The 22,114-nt window shown below is 43.0% G+C and overlaps 2 protein-coding genes across 2 annotated transcripts; both read left to right on the forward strand.

Moving 5' to 3' along the window:
• Positions 1-1,156: 1,156 nt before the first annotated feature.
• On the forward strand, positions 1,157-7,702 carry LOC139332822 (fibroblast growth factor 10-like). Its single transcript, XM_070964936.1, has 3 exons — positions 1,157-1,964; positions 6,996-7,099; positions 7,462-7,702. Exons 1-3 carry the CDS (start codon positions 1,505-1,507, stop codon positions 7,651-7,653), a joined length of 756 nt encoding a protein of 251 aa, XP_070821037.1. The 5' UTR covers positions 1,157-1,504; the 3' UTR covers positions 7,654-7,702.
• A 3,690-nt stretch (positions 7,703-11,392) lies between these two features.
• On the forward strand, positions 11,393-18,485 carry paip1 (poly(A) binding protein interacting protein 1). The gene is made up of 11 exons (XM_070965249.1): positions 11,393-11,813; positions 13,754-13,905; positions 14,196-14,393; positions 14,494-14,606; positions 14,850-14,961; positions 15,430-15,555; positions 15,643-15,749; positions 16,121-16,238; positions 16,345-16,399; positions 16,662-16,740; positions 17,451-18,485. The coding sequence occupies exons 1-11, from the start codon at positions 11,615-11,617 to the stop codon at positions 17,539-17,541; spliced, it is 1,350 nt and encodes a 449-aa protein (XP_070821350.1). The 5' UTR covers positions 11,393-11,614; the 3' UTR covers positions 17,542-18,485.
• Positions 18,486-22,114: the final 3,629 nt, after the last annotated feature.

Raw genomic sequence — 22,114 nt, forward strand, 5'->3', positions numbered from 1 at the left:
AGTAAGGAGTGGGTGCATTTCAATTTGTGATACTAATCCTCTTCACGCTCAGGCACATGTGTGCTGGATATATAAATTAACCTAACTGAACACAACAAGAACAGGAGCACTCCTTCAATTAACCAATAAAGCAATAATCAGCACAATCTGTGGCCACAGAGACTGATCCAATACTACCAGACTGCTTCTTCCTGCCCTGCTGCCTCTACTCAGATAAACCCTGCTATCACCCACTCTCATAAGTTAGATTTGCTTGTATGTAGGCATGCGTGCGCGCGCGCACACACACACACACACACACACACACACACACACACACACACACACACACACACACACACACACGCACGCACGCACGCACACACACACACACACACACACACACACACACACACACACACACACACACACATGCAGAGCAGTACTTGCTCCCATATGTGAGAGGGGAAGTTGAGTAAAGGGAGGGAGGGATCAAATAACTAACAGAGTCACACAGCTACACACAACACACAGTCATTTTCTGTGATCGCCCTTCAGGTGAGGAGATCACACACTCAATATCAAGGAGAGGAGGCGAACAAGTCTGACTCAACCCCCAGACAGAGAGAGAGACCTCCCCGGACCGTTACCTCGATGCTGTATGAAGGTGGAGTAATTTGGTGGTAGAGAGAGAGAGAGAGAGAGAGAGAGAGAGAGAGAGAGAGAGAGAGAGAGATGAAGAGAGAGCGAGAAGAGCAGGACAACAGAAGACAGATGGATTATCTGACATGCGCCTGGATTGACCAGTGTTCCTCTTCAAGTCCTGAGTCCTGTTTTTCCTCCTCAGAGTGAAATCTGAAAATGCTTCCCTGCACATGAGGAGTGTAGCAGCTATCGGACAGGTAGATTGTATGGTGCAGCATTTTTTTGGTTTGTATGTTTTGTTTTTCCACTGGAGCTAAGGAGTTTTATACATGGCAAACTTTCCACCTGGATATCAGTGAACTCTATATTTTTGGATTTTTTTCTTTCTTTCTTTTTTTTTTTTTAATTGAGCAACTGTCTGGAAATACGAAAGTCCCGCTGGAGCAGCCAAGAATAAAAGTCAAATTTAACAAACAATTTAGAAAGAATTAGGAAACGGAAACAAAGTGGAAAACAGGTTTTTTTTTGACATACGCACACATAGTAACTGCTGTTTCGTTTTTTAAGGAATTGTCGTTTATTCAGACTTTATTTATCTGACTCAGACTGCAGACTTTCTGATCATCAGCCTGAAACAGTGGAGAGGACTCTGTGGAATATCAGCACGAAACACAGTGACTTGTTGGACAGTCAAAAATAATTCAGAGGGAAACCTGAGGATTTCATACAGGTGTTAAATAATTTGGACTCTGCAGGGGGACCATCTCGCAAAGTCTGGACTGTGGAGGGCTCCCCTCCCTGCCCTCCCAGCCTATCCTCGCCCCCAGCAGCATGTCCCAGGCTCTGAGGCTGCCTCTAGTCCTCCACACAGCACACTACCATGATCAGATGGGCTGCTGGAGGGAGTAAGGCTGCCTCTGCCTCGTCCTGCTCCAGGGCTGGGTTAGGGGCTCGTTCTGGTTCTGGAACCAGTTCCAGAGTAAGGTTCTCAGCGCTGCTTTCCTCCCTGTCTTTGCCTCTCCTGGTTGCCCTGGTGGTTTTCTCCTTCTCCCTCCCCGGGGCGGCCTGCCATCAGCTCCGCAGAGACAGACTGAGGCTCGCCAACCCACGAACTCTCAGGGCTCCACTGAACATTTCTGAGACTGAGGTCTTCTCTAGGCCCAGGGCTACTGGGGGACCCCTGGGTCGGACTGGGGGACCGCAGGGTAGGCATGTGCGCAGCTACAATCATCTCCAAGGGGACATACGGAAGAGGAAGCTGTTCTCTTTCCAGAAGTTTTTCCTGAGGATCGATAAGAATGGAAAGGTCAATGGAACCAAGATCAAGGATGATCCCTTCAGTAAGTAACACCCTAATGTACAAAAGTAGTCAAAAAAAGAGGGAACCAGACCCCAAAGATGATCTGCGTCTCTGCAGGGGCAGCAAATATTAAAACTGACCTGAATCAAGGCCCATTTGAGCTAAAACATGTCAGTCAGTTTTAACCTTTCAAAGTGCCTCTGTAAAATCCAGACTTTTAATCTCTGCAGCCAGAACTTCTGACTTTGTTTGAATTTCGAGACATTAACAAATACACATAACAAATACAAACATATGCAGACTGTGCAAACACATAACGAAAAGCACCTGCTGATTGCTTTGAGCCACAGACATTTCTGACACCAAATGAATGTTTGGTTATTTCTAATCTGAGAAATCGGATGAAAAAAAAGTCTGATCTTACCTAAAAAAAGGTTACATCACATCAACACAAATATATAAATTGAATATATGAACGTACAATTTGGAATAAACATCAAATTTAAGTAAAAAGCATAGTTTTTCGTTCATTTCAAGAGGCCGCCAGCCTGCCCACTGGCTGGCGGTTAGGATGAAGCAATCCCCGATTAGAGTCGTCTTTTTGTTTTAAACCAGACATCCCACTGATATCTCCCCTGTCCAAACACTCAGCACAATGATGGTAGCTCTCAGATGGTTTAAAAAGGAGCAGGGGCAGATAACCCGGCCATTATCAGGCAGTCTTCACAGCCCAGGGTAAACAGCACTGATAACAACCACAGAAGAAGCAGGGCTTTGGGGAGGGGTGGAGGATATGGCTGTCGGACTCATTGATGCTTTCAGACTCTTTGTGCCTCTCTGTGTCTCTCTCACTCTCCCACTCAGATTGCCCGCCTGCCAGGCAGCGTCGAGCAAATTACATACCCTCAGTCACAGATCAGACATTTGTTTAAAGCAGTTTGACGTGCTCACTCGGAGAAACACGTCTTTAAAGTGATTACATGTTGTATGTTTCGGCATATCAGTCAGTAAAATAGCATTCTCATTAGTCTCCCAGCATTCCCACCGAGCTACGTGTGTGTGCCTATCAGCCAGCGGGCACTCACATGCTCCAGTGGGTGTGTGATCATATAGCAGCCGACGACGACACATGTGCTCGCTTATTACTGACACACACACACACACACACACACACACACACACACACACACACACACACACACACACACACACACACATATATATAGTACATTGCTCTCCTTTTTTCTCCCTTTTTCTCTCTGTCCCCCAATCCCATAGCGAGGGTATATGGAACCCTTTAATGTTCCTCTTGGGAGAGCTAAACCACACATTCAATCAAAGTGACTTAGGGGAAATGGCATCGGGAGATGTTTGTTTTGACAAGGTCACGACAGAGGCAACTTTATTTACTGACCGTATTACATCGTGATGCCTTTACTGCCGCTTTTGTGAGTGGTTTCTTTTAAGTTGTAAACTGAAGTGGCGTGAGGAAGTCGACTCGGTTTGTCATAATAGTGGTGTGTGAATTTGCCCTAAACTTTATGTATGTTTGGAAGATGATTTACCCCTCTGCCTTCTTTTTTTTACGGGCCCACAACTCCTCATTTTAAGGGTCGTGCCGCCTTTCTTGAAAGTCAGTTTGAGTTAGTGCAGGTTGTGCATTGGGGAGGGAGGTGAAAAGGAGCACGGGGCACTCTCTAGAGGTACAAGTTCATGAATGACATGGCTGAACATCATTGTGGCCACATCAAAGCCATGCGTCTTCAGTATCAATGGTGGTGCCATCAAAAAGCTGTGTCCTGAGGGGGTCTGGGGACTGTGTGTGGATTATGTGCCCTCGTATCAGGTTCTCACGGTAAAGGACACCACACAACAGCAGCTTCAGTCTTTGCCCTGGCCCCTGGGGCTAGACATGATCCCAGGGCTGACGTCCTTTGTAGACCCTCGATGGTCCCTTGAAGTGACAAAATATCAAGTTTTTTTTGCAATGAGTGGAGGCCAGCTTGCCTTTTCCTGAGCCAGAAGTTGTGAGGTAAAGACACGCTGCATTCAAGTTTTATGATAGATGAATCTATATATTCATCATGCATTAGTAAGAGGCGCATGGGATGTGGGGGCTTTGATTTTGGGTGCTGCCTGTGGCCCTACGAGGACCCAGCTCACTGTCTGTTAAAGAGCCAGCATCCAGCCTCCCACAGATTTATGAGGATGCCAGCGCAAAACTGTCCCACATGGCTTTCCAACCCGCTGGGAGCCTGTGCTGAGGTTCCAGAGAGGCAGAGAGAAAGGGAGGGAGATTACGTTTAAGTCAGCTAAGTAGCTATCTGCATGGCCTCAGTACATAATTAAAATATCTATGATGAGTTGTCTTAAATTTATAGACAGCTTGCAGCTCTGAGTGACCAGTGAAATATCGCCAAACAAGACAAAAACTTGGAGTTAAAAGAGTTTTAGCTTATCGTCCACGGCTGTGACACGCCTGTCAGGATCGTGTCTGTGTAAGTGTGTGTGCCTATTTGTTTCTGGCCACCAGTTGTGTTTCTGGCCTATAGGGGCCAGACCATGTGTGCAAGATGCCTCTGGACATGGCTCAAGAAGTGTGTGTATAGAGCATCTGCGAACGTGTGTGTGAGTGCGTGAGTGTTTGTGGACATTCATCTCCTTAAATCAAAGCAGTGGCCTTTTGCGTGGGGAAAAAAAACAGATGGTGCTCTTATGGAGGTTTGAGGAGAGAGATGTATAGCTTTTCTCTGAGGCGGGGAAGAGGATGGATATCCTTTCTGTGTAAATACACTCAGTGTGGTCCTTATCAAGTGTTATTACTATATATCCTGATTTATGCCTCACTCCACACCATTTTCTGCATGGGAATGGCACCAATCAAAATTTACATTCCACCTTATCTGCTCAGATGTTATTATGTGCAGCCCCTGAAAGTTAATTTTTTTTATAAAAGGAGCAAAGTGATAGTGAGAAAGAATAACAATACAAGCTGCAAAGCACATGGTTTTTGGCATCCCACTGTGGAAAAACCACCTTTAATTCTCACTGGCATTGTGTGCCTCCATTCCACAGCCAACGCACCATTTACTGTTGTAACTCCAAACAGAGCGTATCAAATAAGCCACACATTAGGAAAAAGCAACCAGCATGCAAAAGAAAAACTGCTGTCTCCCCACGTAAACAGCTGAACCTGGCCGGCTGACTTTAGGCTACGTTTTACATGTGTGCTTTTTAAACTTTGCTTCACACAAAGCATTGTTGTCACATTAAAGGTTTTATGTTGTAATCTGGAGGAAGCTAAATGAGGAGCGTGTTTTCTCTGATTGTATTTTCCCATACCTGCTGCCATAAGTTCATTACTCTCCACTCGAACAGTGAATGGAGATTTTGTAGTTTCACAGCCAGGCTCAGTTGTGTGCAAGTGCACATTCACCTGCTGCAATATTAACTATGTGTGTGTATGTGAGGGCATTAGTGTGTGCACGGGTGTGTGTGTGTGTGTGTGTGTGTGTGTGTGTGTGTGTGTGTGTGTGTGTGTGTGTGTGTGTGTGTGTGTGTGTGTGTGTGTGTGTGTGTGTGTATACAACCTGTCTCGCCCCTGCCTCCGGTGGCTGACTTTGATCAGTGATCATTACAGCCTTACTAATCCTCACTCCACCCCCAGTCTCACTGTCATGGCTCCTCTGTCCTCCTCTGTTCTCCTTCCTTTCATCCCTCCCATGTTTACAGAGCAGCCAGAGACTGCCATAGATTGTCTTACATCCTCACTCCATACCTGACACCCGATCCCATACAGAAACCAGCTCCTCTCAGATCTTCAATGGCCGTTGTGTCACAGTCCTCACCACCGCCTTGCCGTTTCAGACCTCACTGCCCCGAGGTGCCACTGTTTGAACTAGAAACTGATACAGTCAAGACCTCACGGACGAGGAGAGAAGCTGCTGTATTTTTAAGAGAGGGATTGTTCTTTGGGGGGCACACCTGCATCCTCGGCTGTCCACTCATGTACGAGGCTGGCAGCCTCAGAGGCCCCCCAGCCACCGGAGAGTGGGTCTGACAGTGGAGCAGGCTGCCACACAAACAGTCATCAGACAGAGGAGGGGCTGCTGATCTGATCAAAGGGTGTCGTCGACTCTGTGGAGTTCACACCCCCACGCTGAAGTGTGTGTCTGAATGTGTGTGAGTGTGGGTGTGTGTGTGAGTACACATATGTGCTTATCGGGATAAAATAACGACAGTTCACAGGAAGTGGGGAAAGGAAGTCAGGGAGGGAGGCATGAAATCAAACATGCCATGGGAACCTGGGGAGGTTCACTCACACACACACACACACACACACACACACACACACACACACACACACACACACACACACACACACACACACAAGCACACAAGGCGAGACAAGTGGGTTCTGTGGTCAAAGGACACATTCGGAAGTTATATCTCTCTGACCTCTGATACTGAGACCACACAAATAACCACAGCTGTCTGCGGCAAAAGCATGCCCTTGTTAACTGGGGTATAAATTAGTCCCTCTAATAGCCTATGAGAAACCTGAATTACTTGTATGGGGACTTGGAAACCCAAATACCAAACAGAACATAAACAACCTGAGAATCTCTGTGGTATCCACCCATTAATTTTCAAAATAAATGGCCTGCACAGCTGGAATCTGTTACACAGGTGTAGGCTGTAAAGTAACTTTATAATATCACTGAAATGATAAATGTGCTCAAAGAATAATTGTGACCTTAGACAGTGTTCCCACACTGTGTGTTCCCACGTGTAAATGTCCCAAAGCGAGCATGCAATATGTTGTTCCATCCATTAGTTACGCTGTGAAAAGTGGTTGGCCTGCGATTGCTGCCAGTATTAACTGTCAGGAAAACCTTTAATCACCTTTGCTTCCTCTGTCCTCCCAGCTTTTTTGTCTCTGTGCAGTGAAGGAAATGCAAAAGTCTGTTCAGCTCAAACTGCTTGAAAAATCTTTTCACTTTCACAAATGGCATAAGAGGTCTTACGTTTGACATATATTGACATAACCATATTTTTTGCTGAATCCTAGGTATTCTGGAAATCACATCGGTGGACGTGGGAGTGGTGGCCATCAAAGGGGTGAACAGCAGCTACTATCTGGCTATCAGCAGGAAGGGAGAACTGTACGGAGCGGTTAGTATCCGGGTCAGGGGTCAATCTGGATGCTCCAGAGACAGAGATAGTGTCAGACTCTTCTGTCCTTATCAAAGTCCCGTCCTTATCTTTGCTTCTCTAAATGCCGGGTCAACTCTGAATCACAACCAGACCAGCGCACACATGTGAACCTCCAGGAGAACGGTGCAATTCTCAAAGTGCACACTCGTGTCTGCACAAGCACACAAAGCAAACCATGCAAAGTAGATCTAAGGCGTAGTAAATAAACAAGGTACCGTGTGCAACCACAATGGATTTGCACCAGAAAATGATCTGTGTTTTGCCTTAACCTCACATGTCGGGGTTATAACACTGAAACATGATACCTGCTGTTTTTCCAGAGAGAGTTCGGCGTCGACTGCACCCTGAAGGAGCGGATTGAGGAGAACGGCTACAACACATACGCGTCAGCGGAGTGGAGGAACAAGAAGCGGCAGATGTTTGTGGGTCTGAATGTCCACGGGAAGCCGCTGAGAGGGAAGAAAACCCGCAGGAAGAACACGGCCACCCACTTCCTTCCAATTGCGGTGTGAACTGGGGAACTCAACTGGAGAAGGAGGACATGCAGCACTGGACAGAGAGGTTTTCAATACTGAAAAAAAAAAAAAAAAAAAAGGCTGTAAAGTGAAGACATTCCCTGAGAAATCTCTCAATTGGAAACAAGGCACTAACACTGTTACACAAAAATCTGATCTCTGTTCCTGACTTTGACTGAGATCTTGTACTTTATTTGGTGGGAAAAGACGATATCTGTGTTTTCTGTGGCACGGGATGCAATATTTATCCTTCTTTTTCTGTGCCAAACAGTTTGCAACTGGATTATGTGTGTAATGTGGACAACACAGAAAATACTGTCCTAGCTAATGAACTGTGGTAGATGCAGAAGTATCTCAAGATGTTATTTATAATCCATAATCTCCTGTGAGACACCAGATTATCTGCAGCATAAAGGGGAAAGATAGAAAACAGATAAGATGAGGGGAGTGATCAGTCAGTTTATCGCAACAGCATTAAATAATAGAGGACACAACACATTTAAAGCAAATGTTTGATACTTAACCACTGTGTTTTGATTGTAATGATTTATTTATTTTGTGAAATATTTAACTGGAGGGGAACACTTAGGAGGCCAGCATTCCTTTGCATTCTTTACTTTTTATAGGAACTCTGTTACGTGAAAATAAAATACGATTTTCTCCTCTGCAACGCAGTCGTCTTGCTTCCTCCATGCACCAAAAACTTTTCTGGCAAGTGGCTAGAAACCCCAGTGAGCGTTCAGGTCATGCTAAGTCTATTCTTATCTGGCCCTCTGAGGTAAGAAGGGACAAAAGGCAACTATTAATGCCTGGCCAGATATTCCATGTGGCAACCATTGCTCTAATGAGTAGTTCCCAAACAAACGGGAAGCATACAGACCGACCACAACAAAATGGGCGGGAGGTAGGTTGCATTGCCTGTAGATGGTGACATCATTTCCTAATATCACCCCATTACTGAGGAGCTGCAACATTCCCCGATTGCAGCCGGGCTTGACTAGTAAAGATAGCACCTGCTGAATAATTCTAGCAAAAATATGGCAACAGCTTTGTGTCGGTGTGCAGCACCACTGCCCGTAGGCTCCTGGAAGGCCTTGGAGGAGGATCTGAATGTGTGTGTGGAGGCAGAAATGAGAATGAGAGAGAGAGGGAGAGATATGACCTGTGTCTGACCACCCACTTCCTTCAGTAATCATCTACAAACACACTAATCAATGGCAGCTGCCCTGATGCCAGATCAAAAGAGCACAGGGAGAACATTAACACCACAGGCTTCCGGACCTCATGTTCTCTTATCCCGCCTCTCTGCGCATCCATCTCTGCAAAGGCACAAAAAATTGGGAGAGTAGACGAAGGCGGGAAGGTGACTGCAAGACAAATTCATCCCAGTGTCTGAGTCTGACTGTGGCTCGAGGAGAGAGGGAGGGGAAACCAAAAAAGCCATCTAAACCATAGGAATCCAGAGCACATGGAAGCTGTTGCTTTCAGCGATAGTGTATTGTCCTTTAATAGTCGTTTAAGGAATCACCGTGACGAATGATTAATACCGAGGAATGCTGCAGCGCATTCCACTATGACAGTCAGAGCAACATATGGAGTGCTGTTTCATGACCATCTCTGGACCATACACAGCAATACATTTCCACTGCTCTCTCAAGCGACTGTGCAATAAGGTGTGGTTGTTGCACCTCTGAGGCTGGATTCACAGCAGTGCCCTGAGGATAAACCTTTAGACGTTACCTAAGAAGTAAGATTAGGAAGTTGAGCCGAGGGTTATTGAGTGCAATTTATGAATGAATGTAAAGGAAATCGATTTGAAGCCTTTCTTTGGACCAAATGTGTTTTAGATGTTCTTTTTGTTTTCTAAAGTTACACGAAATACAAGATAGGAAGGTTAAGTTGGTCTCTGCTCTGTATGTAACCAAATGATTAAAGAAATAACTCACCAGGGACAACTTAGATGATGTGTATTGATGGAACATGAAACTTTTTTGCATTTAAAATCTGTGGTGATGAGTATGCATGTGATGCCCCTCCAACACCAGTCCTCGTCATTTGTCATCTTGTGCACTCCTGAGATGTGTAAATGTTTGACTTCTCTCCAAGACACTGGCGAAAAACAGCAATAACAGAAAATCGGGGCAGCAATCTTTTATCAAAGTGGGTCTCCACATTTCTGGCACGGGAATTCTCTGTGGCATAATGTGATCCAGCTTTGGGAAACAAGTGGAAAATGACTGGAGGCTAAAACAACTAATGAATGCTTAGACTGAGAGGTCTGGTGCAGCACATGTTTGTAGTGGGCAGCTACTGACTGAGCTCGGGGAGAGAGGCACTTCTGCGTGGTAGCACAGGTCCAGAATCTCCTCTGTGATGCATAAATGTTTGTTTGATATGTCAGTTAAGTGTAATTATCCAAACCTTGCTGCTTTGGCAAATATTTTAGATCAATATGAGGTTATTTAACCCACTCAACCACACACAGCCTGCAACAGGTCCATCATTATGCGCTCACGATGTGCAGCCAAGCACTGCCTGAACCCATGAACAGGGCAGTAGCTAACACTGCAGACACCGAGGTCATGCTCTCAGTGTATTTTCTGGACATTTGGTGATTTTACACCACCTGAGCAGAACATAAAATCAGAAATGTCACACTGGGTTTTATGGCAAACAACAGATTTTTTCAGTGAATTTGATTAAATTAATTTAAATTTAAATCAAGAAACGTAGTATTTGTACACTATTCCTAACAGTGAAGAGATTTTTTAATTTGAAACAGCATTTAGACATTTCATGTGGCAAATAAAATGTCTAAATCTACCTGAGCGGTTGAATTGATAAATACTGTACGATGTGAGCAGATCTGATTTACAGATTTTCATAGAGAGTTGGGGTTTTGTGGGGGACTCATGACCTCAGAATCCCCCCACAGCAGCTGTTATTAAATGACAGTCTGGAACCAAATCAAGGAAGGCATATTGTACTTTTTAGTCCACTGCATTTACATAAAATCATCTTATTAAGTAACTGACAATAGTAGTTCAATTTAGCTCTACCTTGAGCAACTACAACAGTAAAATGCCACATACACTAAGCATCAGTAATAATAATCCAATGTGTAATAATATAGCACTCACAAAATTCCCCCCTTTTTTTCACAGGAAGCATTTTAATTTTGGATGCTTTACATAAATGTTTCTAGAAATACTTCTGCATTTCTAGCGACTGTACAAAATTATTTGGGTGCTGGTTTTTATATAAAAAATATATTATTTTCATTGCTCACTCCCTTTCTTTCTTTCTTTCTTTCTTTCTTTCTTTCTTTCTTTCTTTCTTTCTTTCTTTCTTTCTTTCTTTCTTTCTTTCTTTCTTTTTTGGACAATAAATCCCAGAAGGGAAGAATGAATCTGGGAGGAGAAAAAGTTGAAAGACCCTCACTGCTCTCCTAAAGTAATTAGACTGCCCTCCCTTCAGCAAGAAGAAAAATACATAATAAATTTAAAAAATATTCAAATTTAATCATGCAATACATTCTTATACAGAGATATTTCTACATTTACTTAAGAATCTGTGTAATCTAACCACCACTGATGATGCCGTCCTGTGTGTTAAGGCTGTACTGCACGTCATGTATGGCTGCGCTTCCACTCCACGCCACGAGAGGGAACCAGATTTACTTTGATGTACAAAAAACATGTCACGGATTATCAAGCGGCAGCGAGTTTGTTGTTAAAGGAAGTGGATAAAAAAAAGTTGTGTACTGTCGATAATATCCGACAGAGAAAAAGGCTGGTTGCAACTCGACAGTTAAAAGAAGAAGAAGAACAGAGAAAAAGCCACCATGAAAGAGAGATAGGGCGTGTTTTGCCACTACGCAAAAGAAAAGGCATTTGTTGCGGTGGACAGCATTTCTTCGTCTTATTCTGATGCAGGTTTGGATGACAAACCAGCAGTCATGAACGAGAATTTTGACCGAACTCCTGGGGCGGGCAGAACCCGGACTCTTCCAGCAGACCCTGGGCTCGTGGGTAGCGACGTGGATGGGGTCACCAAAACCGCACTTTTCAACCAAAGGGAGCCGTTGAGACAGCCGCGAACATCTCCCCCTTTTGCCGAGAACAACAGTAGCACGGGGCTGGATGTGGCTGTTGGAGGTAGGGAACCGTCGACTAGCTAACATCAACTGAGCTAAGTTAGCTAATGGCTACTTTCAGATTCGTTTTCGTGTAACTAGTACATGTCACTCCCTGTCATGATCACTGAGGGCCAAAGATGTGTTTACTTGGACCTAATATTTGCCATAAAATTCCCCCACACTGACAGTTCCTCTGAGAAACGCGGGGGGTTAAGATAATGTTACTCGCTGCAAGTAGCTGTTAGCTAGCTGCTAAATACCGGTAATGTTAGCTAACGTTAGCATTTTGGCGTTGTGACATGCACCTGTTGGATCTGTTGGACCTGTTATTTCATGTGAGGTAACATCTAAATAAAGCTCCCACTCAAATATCACACAGTTAACTGGATACATGCCACAGTCAAGGCTGCCTCACACAGCCAAATGTTGAATTTGGAGAGCTAACTTATCTTTCGTTGTAGCAAATATATCGTTTCGTACAGTTAGCAGCGCAGCCAAGAGGAAGAACGAGCCCGCCTCCCAAATCTGATTAAGTAGCTGGCTTTAAGCAGTAGGTTAGTGAAGTACCGGTGGGCTACTTCACCGGGTAAATTCATCGATTGGAAGTCCTATTATGATTTTTTTAATGGACTGTGTCTCTTGATACACTTGTCAGTGCCTGTAACAAAAAACCATGATCAAACCAAATCATTAACATAGGCAGGTCTGAAAGACACGCGTATTAAAAGTCTCACAAAGCGCATCGGTATCAACCAGCAGCAGGTAGTCAACCAGGTAGATAATGCATGAAAATGGTATTTGCTTCTGAAAAACATAGCCAGCATGATTCAGTACAAACAGCCAACCAACCACATGTATTGCTCTTTTGATGTGTGCTGTCCTTTCACTGCCCCTGCAGTATGACCTTAACAATAAGTCTGGGAGTTGGAGGTGTGGTTCTGGTGTGGCTGATTGTGTGACATGGAGTGATGTGCGTCAGTGCAGTGTTCTCCCACAGCACCCCTTGTTCATTGAGCTACGGGCCCTTTCACCAGGTCAGCGTCTTCAGGGCCCCAAGTGACGAAAGTAACATCATCAGACTCTGTCACACACATGCATGAGTTGCGGTACCTGGGGAAGAAGAGAGACACACACACACACACACACACACACACACACACACACACACACACACACACACACACACACACACACACACACACCCTTGCCAAAATCAGTCCTGTATGAAACTCTTACTACTACATTATAGTTAGTGCTACATAGTAGAAAGTGTAGTGAATTGTTCTGTATTGTATTGCAGATTTGAACAAAACCAACATTATTTTCTCAGATTGAATTTTTGTATTTTATAACCACTGTAGGACCATGCTATGTGGTGTGATTTACTGTTAACCTTGGAGTGCTATGTGTGGACTAGGTCTTAGATATCCCATTGACGATTATCTTTTTATTGTTCAGTTTTGTGGCCACACTGCAAACCAATTTCCCCCTGGAATGAAAGTGAATCTTTTCTGTGAGAGAACGAGAGACTAAAATCAGCCAAGTATTGATCCTGTTAATAAGTATTATCTATGTATCCAGAGTCTGATATTACTTATTCCTCTGTGCGGTGGATTTCCATTGCTGTCCAGAACTTGTTAAAAATCAGTCACTCAGTCAGCCACACTATTGCAGTGGGTGACATGTTTATTCAGTATGATGAACACAGGCACTATAGCGCATACAGCATCTCTCTGCTGTAAATACTAGCCAGTGCTCCAGATCTATGGCTGGAAATGGTCTCAGACAAATGCACAATTTACCTGTGTTTGAGTTTGCTTAAAACCACAGTACCCAGCTGTTATGGTTGTCTATATTTGGCACCTGTTTTGAAAGATTGCCGTTTATGAATGAAGAGGTAAAAGAAAAAAGAGTCACATATGACCAAGACCGGAAACATCTGTCTTCTTCCTCTCTCAGATTCAAAAAGACAGAGCAAACCCCAGCAAAGTGCAAATGCCAACAATACGTCTGCCTCCAGAAGGTGTAATGACGTGGATTCCATGGTCAAGTCATCAAAGCTTTCAGCCAGTGCCCCAGAGTTTGTCCCTTCTGGATTTAACCTGTATGAAGTAAGAGGACTTTTACGCTGTCACTGTCTTTATCATGATACTAGCTGTTAGTTTGTTTGTTTTTTTTAGTGTTTTTTAAACATCCTAAAGTTTCTCTTCACTTCTGTCTTTAGCTTCCAAGTAGGAGTCAGGAACTGTCAGTATAGCACACCCATCCATTATTTTCACAAAGATAGAATAAATAAAGACAGAATAAATGTAGATTTTAATTCGTCACTCAGTTGACAAAGACAAAGTGCTCTGGATTTTCCTCTTTAGTTTTTCATTTTTTTATTGTCATTTTTGCATAGGACCCCACTTTTTATGATGACAGTGAAAGCTATTATGGTGAACCAACCCTGGCTGAAATGGTCACAGACTTCCTCGGCCACCTGAGCTCCTCACCAGGTTCCTTTGAGTCGGATATTGAATACATAACTGGCATGCTCAACTCCTGCGTTACTACTGAAGAGTCGTTGCACGAGCTGGTGGAACTGATCTACACACAGGTTTGGAGAGACACATTCAGTCCTCATTTTGCATGTTTTTGACAAAACGCACCATTGTATTAGGTGCCCTATTAGGTATTAAATTTTCTTTTTGTTGCAGTCTACTGCCATTCCAAACTTCTCTTACACGGGAGCCAGGCTCTGTAACTACCTGTCCCATCACCTCACTATCAGCCCGCCAAGTGGCAACTTTCGTCAGCTGCTCCTGAAAAGGTGATTTACCTCTGGTTTCACTGAATTGGATATAACTTCATATCACAATAGACAAGATCTCATGACAAAAATCCTATTAACCTAGAAAATGTTGGTATGACACAATCAGAATCAGAAGTAGAAATATTTTTAGTGTTAAAAATGGACTAGCTTTTGGGCGGCAAATTATAAGGTTAATATTCAAGGCTGTGTGAACTGTTGAGTCAGATTGCCATTAAAAAGCAAGAGTGTTGTGTTTGATAGGTGTCGAATAGAGTTTGAACAGAGGGATGCAGCTGTTCGAGGAGACGCGGAGGCTCAGAAGAAGCTCCACTCCTTTGTGCTCTTTCTGGGAGAGCTCTATCTCAACCTGGAGGTAAGAGGTTCTCTTTGACTCAGCATTATACTCTCATTCAGGTTGTGTCAAGATGTGTAAATGCATTTATTTACCAAGTTTATTAAATTGCGAATAACACAATGTGGACTTTCTTTTTGGATCACATTATTATGTCTTTATTTGGACCGTACTTGCTGTGCATTTAGACACACAGGCAGTGCTTACTGCAGTTGGTGGCTTCGACACGTTAAAAAACAGGCCACGCTGTATAAATTTTATTTTTCATTTCATGTATCACCTTGCCACTCATACTTGTTTGGTATAATCCTCTTGAATTGCTGCCAGACGTTTAGGATGTCTGGTGCTGCTGCATGTGGTCACGACTGTTGTTCAAGAGCCGACCACCCTTCTGCAGATATGTTGTAGATCTCAGATGAGGGCCATGGAGCCATTTCATGGTGCCAGTCATTTGTTAATATTTGTGCTAATCTGATTTTGTTTGTTTAGGTAAAGAGTGGAAAGGGACCTCCAAATCGAGCAGATATCCTCCTGTCTGCTCTGAATGACCTGATGAACAGCCTGCTAAACAATCCTGTAGATGCAAATCTCATCTGTGCTGTCAAACTGCTTAAGGTTTCAAATCTTTATCAGACACGTTTACAGATTTCCAGGTAGTTGTATTGTTTAGGGAGATAATGAGAATGTATTTTGAATTCACAGCTGACAGGCTCTGTCCTGGATGATGCATGGAAAGAGAGTGGAAAACCACACATGGAGCAACTGATCCAAAGAATAGAAACTATTCTACTGGATGCCACCTGCAGCAGGTGTGTATATCAGGATGGTGTTTTGTATGCAGCTGCTACTCAAGGTTTATGCTTAAGGTCACTTTAGATTTGAAAAGCTTGAAACATGCGTCTGCATCTGAGGTGCTGCGAATGAGTGCAGAGGTGTCTGCTAACATAGCTGCACTTAATGATCATGTGTGTCCCAGGTGGCAGTGCTGAAGACATTTAAGTTTCAGAGTGCTTTAAACAATGGAGAGAAAGTACCACACACAGCATCAGGAACATGTACCATCATTCAAAAGTCCTCCATAAACTGGCAAAACATGAAGTGCCAAAAGCATCATGGTTCAGAAGTAAACCCTCATGGACACGCTGGGTAAAAGTTTCTGATATGAGCATTTTTCTTTCAGGGATGTTAGACAGATGCTCCTGAAATTAGTAGAGTTGAGATCTAGTGATTGGGGCAGAGTCCGTGCTGCTGCAGCTGCCAGCAATGCCACGCCAGACAACGACCCCAACTATTTCATGGTGAGTGTCAGCTGTACCATTTTTTTTCCCCCATTTTACTTATTTTTAAACTCTATTTTCTCTCTGTTACTGTGCATCATGGCTTTGTTTTTGTTTTTCCTCTCAGAATGAACCGACATTCTACACAGAAGATGGCACCCCTTTTACAGCAGCAGACCCAGGTGAGGCTACGCAGGGGGTTTAAGTAAAATAAAAAAAGCAATTTAAGTGTTTCCCACATGTACTTTAAATAAATACTGTATGCTGATAAGGAAATGGGGGGAAAATAGATGTTTCTGCACAACAAACTATGTTTTTACTTTCGATACAAGTTATTGTTAGAAGCGGCCACCTTGGCTTGACTCATCCCGGTTACTCTCCTCAGCCAATGGAAAACATTTCAGCCTCTGTTGTGCTTGAATATCGGTGTCCCTGCTTTCGCAGAATATGCCGAGAAATACCAGGAGATCCTGGACAGGCAGGACTATTTCCACGATAATTTTGGAGAAAATGGAAATGAAGTGTAAGTACATATCATAGAGGTAACGGACATGTGTGCCTTTCATTTAGGTTACGCTCACCTACTTTACTGGGGGAGTGTTTGATCCTTCTTGCTTTGGATACATAGATTACATTCACAGATGTAACTGTCACAACTTAAGCCTGGTTATTTATGGTATGTGTAGGATGTAGTCAAAGTAATGACAGGATCATCTCAGCACTCATTGTATTTTGAAGGTGAGATTTCCTGCTGACACACTGATGTTCCAGTTATTATGTGTCATTCATCACTAGTTCATGGTTTTAGACCCAAATCTGTTCAGTAATACCACCGTGCTGGCACATCTTGGGTCATGTGACTGTATGCCGGCTTCACACAGATCATATGACCACCAGTGACCAGTGGGCCCCTGAGCTTGGCCAGTGTGTCTGACTGGCCCACAATGCAACAGGGTCAACCATGGACCCAGATTCAGTGCAGTCAGCAGTTGGAGGGCTTAGCCCCCTCCTGTCCTCTCGCCACATGTTGTGTGTGTCTGTGCGCGCATCTGTGTGTGCGCACTTTTTGTGCATTGTGTAAATGGCAAGTACATGCACAATGTAGGTTATGCTAATATTAGTGACACGAGCCATCTACGAATACATTCAGGAAGACATTTTAAAGATTTTAACTTTAAAGATCTAAAAAGTAAAGTCTGTGGCTCTTAGTCGCTCATTTTGTTGTGTCCACAGATTCGACGACTCTGAAGATGAGATGGGGCCTGAGATGGAGGAAGCTTTTGAGAATTTTTATTTGGAATCAGAGAGGAAACGACAAAAATGACGTGAGAGTGAGACTCAACAGGCACACACACTGTACTTTTCCCACTCAACTTGCTGGAATGTTGGAAAGCAAAGGAAACTAGCGTCAGATAGTTTCAAACATTTATTTTACTGCAAAGAAGAATTTTAACAAAAAGCTGTTCATAGTTGCACTTCTGACACTTTTCTCAGCCAGTGTTGATTAGAAAATGGGGACAATCAACGGGATAATTGAAATATTAAGGTATTCAGATGTTTTTGGACAGTTCTCTTTTGTTGTTTTGAATTCTTTCCTTTATGCTTAAACTAAAAGCCAAGAGGAAATGGTGTGCTGTGAGTACTGTGTGCATAATTTGTTAAACACGAATTAATGCCCCATGCATAGACTGCAGGCCAAAACAGTCCATCAGAGATGCATAACCTTAATGTGAAATGCACTGTAGATGGGTGAGGTGGTTGTAGAACTAACTCAGCCTGTATACAATGCCTTTATCTCCGCTGTCAGGTTGCCAATATTAAATGCGATATTACAGGCTATTCACTTACTGATCTGGCTGCAGTGAACTTTTAGTGGTCAGGAACCGTGTAAATGACGGTGCAGTTTGGAAAATGGAGTAGCCTTTTCATTGTACATTCAGTCACAAATTGGAAAGTTATTATAGACAAAGCCCCTTTTTTTAAACTGTTTCTGCGGTTAAAAGATTTTAAGTTTTAAGTAAATGGTTCCCAACTCTGAGAATGCGGTGCGTCTAAATTCAGTTTATTTCCTGAATGTAGCTTTAAACTTACACACATTTTGCAGTTGGTCAGTGTGATGAACTCAGCTGCAAAGAGGATTCATTCTTATCCGCGACTGAAAGACTGTTCACCATAATTTCATGGGATCCATATAAAGGAATGTTGTTTTATAGTTTGTAAATATTATTTATGGTATTGTTTGCCTGCAATAAATTCTTTATAATGTGAGATTTTACTTGCTTGATTTGTGTTAGAGCCTTTTTGAAATTCAAGGTCACACAGAGCTGTATGGCTCCGGGGATTTGATCGTGAGGTGACTTAACCGTTATGATCACAGGCACATTTACACTGAGTTACACCAGAGCAACTTCATACACTAGAGTGTCAATAAATCCAACTTTTCCAACTGTGCATATAATTGTTTTTTACTCTAACAGTCAATAAAAAACAACGATACAGAGTTGAATCAAAACCCAGTGTCAGGTTTATTCTGTTTAATCTCTAAATTTACTGTTTGTGCTGTTACCCTCTGTATAGATACCCCTCTAGACTGGCTCCATCTCTGTACACTACATGGAAATAGGTGACATATTTTTCTTGTATATCACTGGGTTCTTAACATTTGCAGGAAGAGGCACATCATTTCTGATTGATGAAAATATTTGAGTGGAATATTCTGAGAAACTACAAGAAGGTAATCACTGAATTGCATCGATTTATTGATAATTAGACAGGAAACGATAACATTTAGTTGCTTTTCATTTAGTGAACCTCACAGTTCACCACTTCATTTGAAATCCCATAGAGTATAAGGCCAGACATTCAGGGGCTGGACACACATTGGTTGAAAAGTGGTAACTGGCCAAGTAATACAGAAATGAACATCAGTTTCCAGTGGGATCATGTTCAAATGTGTCTGTGAGCACATTATTTTTAAGCCTTTGCCGCCACCTGGTGGAGAAATTGAGTAAAGTCATAAAAACCATTAATCGGCAAGAAACTATCAGTGATTTATCTCAGGACTTTAGGTACTTCAGTAACCTTTGATCTAAAATAGTATTTTACCTTAAATAAAAGTGTAAATCACGGACTTAATGGACAATTATTCCTTTGTGATACTGCAAACTGAGTAAAAGATTAACTTGCAAGCAACATTTGAGGCAACACCGTACTTTACACACTCCATTACAGCTAAGGCCGTCACATCACAATTCAAAAACGAATGTCTGAGAGTCCAAACATGAAAGACGACAACCTCCCAGTCTCAAGCCTGTCTGTCTCGCCACCATGTCCTCATTGAATCGTCGCACCGTTTATGTTGGTTCACATTGTGCGACAGAATGCAAGCTTCTACCCTTTCCTTGGTTCATAAATGCACCTTTTCCATATAAAGAAAAGATAACCAACGTCTTTGCTGCCATGTTACAAATCTGTCATGCGTGTTCACAATGGCCTTGAAAATTCTTAGTGGTCGCCTGAGCTCAGAGGAAAATGACAAACACTCATACCAAAACATTCCCCCGACCTCACTGACACACCACAGCTATTTTTCTACTTACAGTGAAATAGCTCTTGTGCTTTGTAGCTCTCAGCAAGCGTATGTTGAAAGTGTAAGACTCACATCTAAGGATGTTACATTGTGCTCTCCTGACATGGTCAGTGTTTCTCTCATGCCGGTCAGGGGCACAGTGGACTGAGGCATCCTGGTGCCATGCATGCCATAAAACCACAGCAGCCCTGATTTCAGCCCTGCACGGCACCATTGTTGTGTGTTGCCTCCTCACACTCACACTTGATGCGAGGGGTCAAATGTGGTTTTTAAATGTAAGATAGGAGGTTTTTAGCATCCTGTTTCACTATACTTTAGAGTACAGTGCCTCACAGTGAGTTCAAGTAAATTGTTAACATCTGCCAATTGTTACTACTGTAGATGAAGGACTATTCTCCCCCAAGTCTGTCTCCAATTTATTGGCAACTAGCAGTTGTGGCACTTAACTAAACCGAGGAATGATCGTTGCATATTGTTCAGCTCTAAATGTTTTATTCAGTTTCTGTTTTTTTCATTACTTTGGAGAACAAAGACGATATGAACTTTGATTTAATCATAATTGTTCACTCGCATCTGCAATTCCACTAAATGTTCAGTGTTTTTTTTCACCGTTTTCATTACTGGTGAGTGTTTTTATCTATAGATTCTCTCCCACGTTTAGCTCCCTTGTGTCATTTATATGTTGGCTTGTATGTTATGTTTTGTGTTCAACAAGTGGCTCCAGACGAGTGGGATTAACAAAGCTGTTTGAGCTGTCATGTGAGTGTATTTTGAATGTGTGTGTCATCCCTAAGGACATGGAGGAAGCACATGGCACATCGCTGATATCTTTATCTGCAAACCACTTGTTTGCAGATAAAAACTAATGCACTAAGACTAAAGACGAAGACAACTAATACATCAACTTGCGCAGAGGGACAAATGAGCTGCATTCTTCATGTTCTATGTTTCTTTTGAGGTTTGTTGGAAATGCACTTGCACAAATCTAAAAAAAAAAAAAAAAAAAATCTGCGGTCATGTGACAGGACGGTAACTTCTCCCACAAGTCACATTACCCACCGTGTCTGTGTGCAGTCATTGACTCGTGAGCCCCTCTGAGCCTGCTGGATGTGACTGTCTGGCTCACAATGCAACAGGGAAAAGCAGGGCCTTAGATTCCCATTGGTCAGCAGATGGGTGTGAAAGAGGGATTAGCTCTGTGCTACAATCCACTCACCCAGAACTCTGTGTGCGAGTTTCTGTATTCATGCCTGCAAATATTACATACATAGTGTGGTATGGGAACATAGGAATAAGCTACAAAAGCACTAAAAGCGATGGCTTTCTCCTGCATTTGTCTGAAAGCTTTTGTGTGACTCTGAATTGCAGTGTTTCTAGTGATCAGAAACGATTTTATGTTGTTGAGATGGAGACTGAAGAAGTGTTTGAGGTGCTGCTGAAATGTTTTTGATTTGGGATTTTTGATATTTTATTAGAAATACGATGTTGGATTTGTTGAATGGTATATCTGAAATGATCTGAGCAATGCTGGAACACACATACATATAGTCAATTCACTTCTATTGTATGGAGTGAAGCCAGAGCTGCTTGTATGGCAAGATGCCAGCAGAGGTAAGTGAGAAATTCCCTTTATATATATATATATATATATATATACATACACACACACACACACATACAACTTCAAATGATTCACAATCCTCCTCAGAGGGGATTTTTAATGACGTGCCCACACTGCTCCATTATGTAAGGCCCTGACAGGAAGATAGACCACAGGCTTTGCTTCCTTGGATTGTTCAGCATAATTTAACAAAGTAAGCTGCCTAAAACTCGCGGGACTGTTCCAAGACACGTAATGTATACAAATGTTAAAGGGGATTTAACAGATGTTGTTGGCTTTGTCTCACTCGCTAGTCACTACCTTTTCAGAGAATGAATGGCTCTCTTTCTCAAAGCGAGTCAACACAAATATCGGCACAGAAAATCAGCCTGTTCCAGGAACTGCTCCGCGTCACGACCACACAAAAAAATCCTCGACCCTGCTCATTTTCATTCCTCAAGGTGCTCCGGCTCAGCAGATGACTTACACACGAATCATGACTGCACAAAAAGAGGAGTGGGCGTGGGGGTTCGGCTGCTGAATAAGGTTGTGCATTGTTTCATCCCCGAACCCGCTGAATCACACAGCTGAGGGTCGAGGTTCTGTGGCCTACCTAAGACCACACTGTGTCTTAGACACTGAAGTCTGAAGCAGATCATTTACCGCTGCAATGTGTTTCAGCCCCCCAGGTGACGCCAGATCAGCCAA

The sequence above is a fragment of the Chaetodon trifascialis genome, chromosome 6 (genome assembly GCF_039877785.1).
Source record: "Chaetodon trifascialis isolate fChaTrf1 chromosome 6, fChaTrf1.hap1, whole genome shotgun sequence".
NCBI lineage: Eukaryota > Metazoa > Chordata > Actinopteri > Chaetodontiformes > Chaetodontidae > Chaetodon > Chaetodon trifascialis.